This window comes from Podospora anserina, chromosome 2 (genome assembly GCF_000226545.1).
Source record: "Podospora anserina S mat+ genomic DNA chromosome 2, supercontig 2".
Lineage (NCBI taxonomy): Eukaryota > Fungi > Ascomycota > Sordariomycetes > Sordariales > Podosporaceae > Podospora > Podospora anserina.
In genome coordinates, this window is record NW_001914858.1 from 2,060,537 (window position 1) to 2,066,536 (window position 6,000).

The 6,000-nt window shown below is 56.8% G+C and overlaps 1 protein-coding gene across 1 annotated transcript; it reads left to right on the forward strand.

The window, feature by feature from the left end:
* Positions 1-1,188: 1,188 nt before the first annotated feature.
* PODANS_2_5560 (uncharacterized protein) lies at positions 1,189-6,000 on the forward strand (the record flags this gene model as incomplete). The annotated part of the gene is made up of 1 exon (XM_001911283.1): positions 1,189-6,000. A coding segment is annotated over one exon (4,812 nt), but the record flags the coding sequence as incomplete, so codon positions are not given.

Here is a 6,000-nt window from a genome sequence, read left to right on the forward strand (position 1 = left end):
TATGTCTCCAACTAGCACCATTTCAGCTGCCTTGAAGACAATGGTGGCGGCAATGATCCCCATGCCCATCGGAGGCTCAGGAGCAAACGTACCGGTGGCCGTGGACAACTTATCAGGCTGATCTACCACGGACACGTCGTGGTTTATTACCGCGCCCGTCTTTGGGCATCTTTGGTGTTCTAGTTATCCACTAGAAAGCGGGATAGCGACTCTAAGACCACCGTTGGAAATGAGCACCCCCCGTGACAAACGGGGACCAGGAAATTGCCAACAAAAATAGACGCCTGGCGGGGTTACCTACGGAGTACCTACCTTACTCAACCTCAACTGTCACCTCCGGTCTGCTGTTGCTGCTTGCTCCTTTGGGGACAGAGTGATGAGAACAGACTCGGAAACAGAGAGCATCAAGTTGAAACAACATTTATCCCTCGCAACCACGCAACCTAAGGAGGGAGTTGGTTGAAGAAGGGGAAGGAAAAAGCGCGGGGTTGAAGAACAGGGTTCACCACCCACCCGCACAGGCCACCGCATGGCCCCTGTCTGAAAATATCCAGGGGCTGGTTTGGGCTAGGCCAGTTTCAGACCAGCGAACCCCCTTTGTCGACCCGTCCAGAGGCTCATCGGCTCATCGCACACTCCTCCATTCCTTATCGATTCTGAGAGATCCAGGGTGGTCCCCAGCTTCGCGTTCATTTTGTTATCCAGCCCGACAGAGAGCATCCCGGAGGTGTTTTGTGTTTTCGCAGGCCTTGCATCATTCTTTCCTTTTTCAAAAGAGACACCTATCAATGTTCCTCTTCTGTATGTCCACTGCTTGAGGTTCGCTGCTGCTGCTGCTGCTGCTGCTGTTGGAAAAAGCTTAATGCTAAACAGTGCCGGTTTATGCCACACAGAAAGACAACCTACCACCCCCGGCTCTGCGAATCGCGGAATACAACCCCGGCCGCTTCCCACAAGAACATGAATGATGCGATGCGCTCTTGGTTTGAGACACCGAGTCCATTGACGACGCCTTCCATCTTCTCCCGAGCCGACCCACTGCTGCCTCAGCATTGATCGAATTGCTCCAAGAGCTTCCCTTTTCCCAGTTTCCACATCTAGCTTGCTTGAGCTTCAGCCTCTAGCCGCAACCGAACGGCTGTTTCACGCCGTACCATCCATCCGGCGAACGACGACGACGACCACGCCATGTCATCCCACGACAAGGCGAGGGCTTCCAGCGGGAAGGCCTCGTCCTTCTTCCACCGATCCAAGAACAAGGTCGACAAGCGAACCACGGCCAACGATGCCCAATACTTGGCCACCGACAACGACGGTGCCAGCTCTGTACACTCGCGCAGCTCGCGCCACCAACGAGAGTCCTCGGTCATCTCTCTCGATCGCCCAGACTCATCCGGCTCCGGCATCAATAACATGGCCGGAGTCATGACCACAATCCCATACGATGCCGTCCCGAGCGGCCGCCGCTCGCCCGTTCCCGTGGAATATCTCCCACAAGGCGATCAGATGCCCATTCGACTTCAACCGCACCACTTAAACAAGGCCACCAGCGATTTTCATCAGTACCCAACTTTTGATACCCCTCAGCATGCTTCTAGTCCTAACCTCAGCACACCGCGCGTGCCCGCACACGCCTCTCCGAGCATATCTAATATCACAATGGCTACCACAGGCCGCCAGGCCCAATTTCAACAATGGGGACCGCCGCGAGAGGGCGGAAGTTCCAACAATTCCCGCTACAATTCATACATGACGACCACAACCAGGAGCTCTGGAGACAACGCAAGCATCATGTCAGGTAATACAGGATCCTACCATGACCAGGCCCAGGCCCAAGGACACAATCGCTCATCAAGAACAGCTTTGCCCAGCGCCTCTTCGCAGTCTTCCTTTTTGTCGCCGCACTCCCCCGCTCCCAGGGACGCCCGCAATACCAAGTTCCCGTCCGGATTCCAGAACAGCGACGGTTTCCAGTTTCCAAGGCCCACCGACGAATCGATCATCGAGCAAATGTTCCTTGCGCTCATGCAAAAAAGAGGATGGCACAATCTTCCGGACCAGGCCAAACGACAGATGGTGGCATACCCAGCCGACAAGAAATGGACCCTCATCTACCAGGACCGGCTTGCCGAGTGGCAGGGCGACCAGAAACGGAGACAGACCGCCAGGACAGGTCAGTATAGCAATGTTGATCTGACCCAGCTGCCAGACGAAGAGGGAAGCCCCGAATGGTACGTGCGCAAGGTTATGGAAAATGCGCTTGACTCGAAGGGCTTGGGCAGTTTGGAGGTCAACCTGCGGACGCAGCAGATCGGCTGGGTGAAGCGGTTTATCGAGTGCCAGGGTCAGGTTGCTTTGACGAACGTGCTGCTCAAGATCAACCGGAGGACGGTCAACGGCCCGACTCAGGACTCTGGAAAGGGCGACAAGAACCTCGACAAGGAGTACGACATTGTCAAGTGCCTCAAGGCGTTGATGAACAACAAGTTTGGAGCGGAAGATGCGCTGGCCCACCAGCAGGTCCTTGTGGCCTTGGTTGTGTCTCTGATATCGCCTCGGCTGACGACCCGGAAGCTGGTCAGCGAAGTGTTGACCTTTTTGTGCCATTGGAACGAGGGCAAGGGGCAGCTCAAGGTGATTGAGGCGATGGACGTGGTCAAGAATCAGCAAGGAGAAAACGGGAGATTTGATGCCTGGATGCGCCTTGTGGAGGTCACCATTGATGGGCGGGGCAAGATGGGCAGCTTGGTCGGCGCGAGCGAGGAGGTGCGCAGCGGTGGCATTGGCATGGAGAACCTGCTGATGGAATACGCCGTGGCCACGCTCATCTTGATCAACATGTTCATCGACGCCCCTGAAAAGGACCTCCAGATGCGTGTGCATATCCGTGCGCAGTTTACGGCATGCGGCATCAAGCGGATGCTGAACAAGATGGAGGCGTTTCAGTACGACCTCATCGACAAGCAGATCGAGAGGTTCCGAACCAACGAGGCCATTGACTATGAGGATATGTTTGAGAGGGAGAACAGCAGTATCAAGGACAGCGTGGAGGGGGAAGTCAGGGACCTCAATGACCCAGTACAGATTGTTGACGCTATTCAGCAGCGGCTGAAGGGGAGTAAAACGCAGGATTACTTCATCTCGGCTTTGCAGCATTTGCTTCTAATCAGGGAGAATGATGGCGAGGAACGGTTGCGCATGTTCCAGCTGGTGGATGCCATGTTGAGTTATGTGGCTATGGATCGGCGTCTGCCGGATATGGACCTGAAGCAAAGCCTGAATTTTACTGTGCAAAACCTTCTCGACAAGCTGCATACCGACTCGGAAGCTCGACAGGCTTTCGATGAAGCTACTGAGCAACGGCGCATTGCCGAGGCTGCCCTGGCAGAGCGCGATGAGCTTAGAGAAAGGATAGCGATGGGCGCCGATGGCCTCGTGGCCAAGCTTCAGAAGCAGATTGATGAACAGGCCAGGTTTATCGATGCTCAAAGACGACAGGCCGAGGGTCTCAAGTCTGAGATGGATAACCTCCAGACGCTCAGAGCGAAGGAGGCCCAGCGTTACGAGTTGGAAACACGCGAGCTGTATCTCATGCTTCGCGATGCCCAGGATGTTGCTGCTTCCAACGCTGCCAAGGGTAGCAAGCTCGGGGAGGAGGATCCAGCTGCCATGCAGGGCATTTTGGATCGCGAGAGGCTCATGAGCCGTCTTCAGATGCAGCTTGAGCGGCAAAAGACGGTGTATAAGCTGGAAGGCAGAGTCTGGGGAGAGTCTGTGGGTCCATCAGACAGACTACGTGCTCTGCGTGAGGAGATGGATGGCTTTGGCGGTGCGGCTGATCATCCTGACGGTCCCGCTCCCAGAGACTTCACCAATAGCATGCTCGGCAGTGTCAAGAGGTCAACCAGGATACCGCGGAAACCTCTTGGACCTCGTGGTGAGCGGCAAGCGACAGAGGATGACGTACTGGAAGAGGATATCAATGAGGAAGATGATGCCATCATTATCGAGAAGCCTCGCCTGGTTGAGTACAAGCGGCCTGTATTGGATCCCAAGAAGGCTGCTGGCATGTTCAACGAGCTCCAGGGCAAGGTGCAGCGATACGATGCCAGTGACTCCGAAGACAACGATGGCATCACTACCGGTCCCTCCCATCCAAGCTTGGAGGCACAGGCTCCTGCTACTCCCAGCGACAATGAGCCGCCCAAGATTCGGATCACGGACACCACACCAGCGGCTCCTGCTACTCCCGGCCCGGCTGCTGGCGGTCCTCCACCACCGCCTCCTCCCCCCCCCCCGCCCATGCCCGGGAGACTTCCGGGAGCTCCTCCACCAATTCCAGGTGCTGCTCCTCCAGCAGCCGGCGGCCCTCCTCCGCCGCCTCCACCGCCGCCTCCCCCCATGCCTGGCAAACTGCCCGGTGCTCCCCCTCCGGTGCCGGGTGCTGGTGGGCCACCACCTCCTCCTCCGCCACCTCCCCCTCCTCCCATGCCCGGCACGGGCGGCATGCCTCCTCCGCCGCCACCGCCCCCGCCTATGCCTGGTATGAAGGGTATGCCGGCACCTCCACCACCGCCCATGCCTGGTGGAATGTCAGGCCACTTTCTGTCCCGAAACCAGAACCTTGCTCCCGCCGGACCCTCTCTCGGCTTGTCGATTGTTCGGCCTAAGAAGAAGCTCAAGGCTCTCCACTGGGAGAAGGTCGACTCACCACTCACCACCCACTGGGCCGCCCACACCCCCTCGGCCGAAGACAGAGAAGAGAAGTACCTGGAGCTTAGTCGCAAGGGCATTCTGGACGAAGTCGAGAAGCTGTTCATGGCGCGAGAAATCAAGGCTCTCGGAGGAGGGCAGGCCAAGAAGGACGACAAGAAGCAGATCATCTCTAACGACTTGCGTAAGGCTTACGAAATTGCCCTCGCCAAGTTTTCTCAACTGTCTGTGGAGAAGGTGGTGCAGATGATTATCCACTGCGATCCCGAGGTTCTCGACAACCCGGTCGTGATGGACTTTTTGCAAAAGGAGGACCTGTGCAACATTCCGGACAGCACGGCCAAGCTGTTGGCGCCGTACAGCAAGGACTGGACGGGGCCCGAGGCGGACAAGGAGACGCGCGAGCAGGATCCGGCGGAGCTGACAAGGCAGGATCAGATTTATCTCATGACTGCCTTTGAGCTGCATCACTATTGGCGCAGCCGGATGCGCGCCCTGTCGCTGACGCGCAATTTCGAGTCGGAGTATGACGAGATCACGGAAAAGATGAGGACCGTGGTTGGGGTCTCGGAGTCGCTTCGGGACTCGGTCGCGTTGATGAATGTTTTGGGGCTGATTCTTGATATCGGCAATTACATGAACGACGCGAACAAGCAGGCGAGGGGGTTCAAGCTCTCGTCCTTGTCGCGGTTGGCGATGGTGAAGGACGACAAGAACGAGTCGACGCTGGCGGACCTGGTGGAGAGGATTGTCCGGAACCAGTACCCCGAGTGGGAGAACTTCACGGGGGATATCAACGGGGTGTTGGTGGCGCAGAAGATCAACATTGAGCAGCTGCAGCAGGACGCGAAGAAGTATATTGACACCATCGCCAGCGTTCAGAGGAGCTTGGACAGTGGGAACTTGTCGGATCCGAAGAAGTTTCACCCCCAGGATCGGGTCGCGCAGGTTGTGGGACGGTGCATGAAGGATGCGAGGAGGAAGGCGGAGCAGATGGAGGTTTATCTGGAGGAGATGGTCAAGACGTACAATGACATTATGGTGTTTTATGGGGAGGATCCGACGGATGAGAATGCCAGACGGGATTTTTTCAGCAAGCTGGCGGGGTTTATTAATGAGTGGAGGAGGAGTCATGAGAAGAATGAGGCTTTGGAGAGGCAGAGGAAGTTGAATGAGCAGCAGCTGAAGAGGAAGAATGCGGCGATGAAGGCGCTGCAGGATAGAGAGGGGGGAGGGGGAGGGCGTGCAGGCTTGATGGATTCCCTTGGAGCGGCGCGTAAAAGCCAT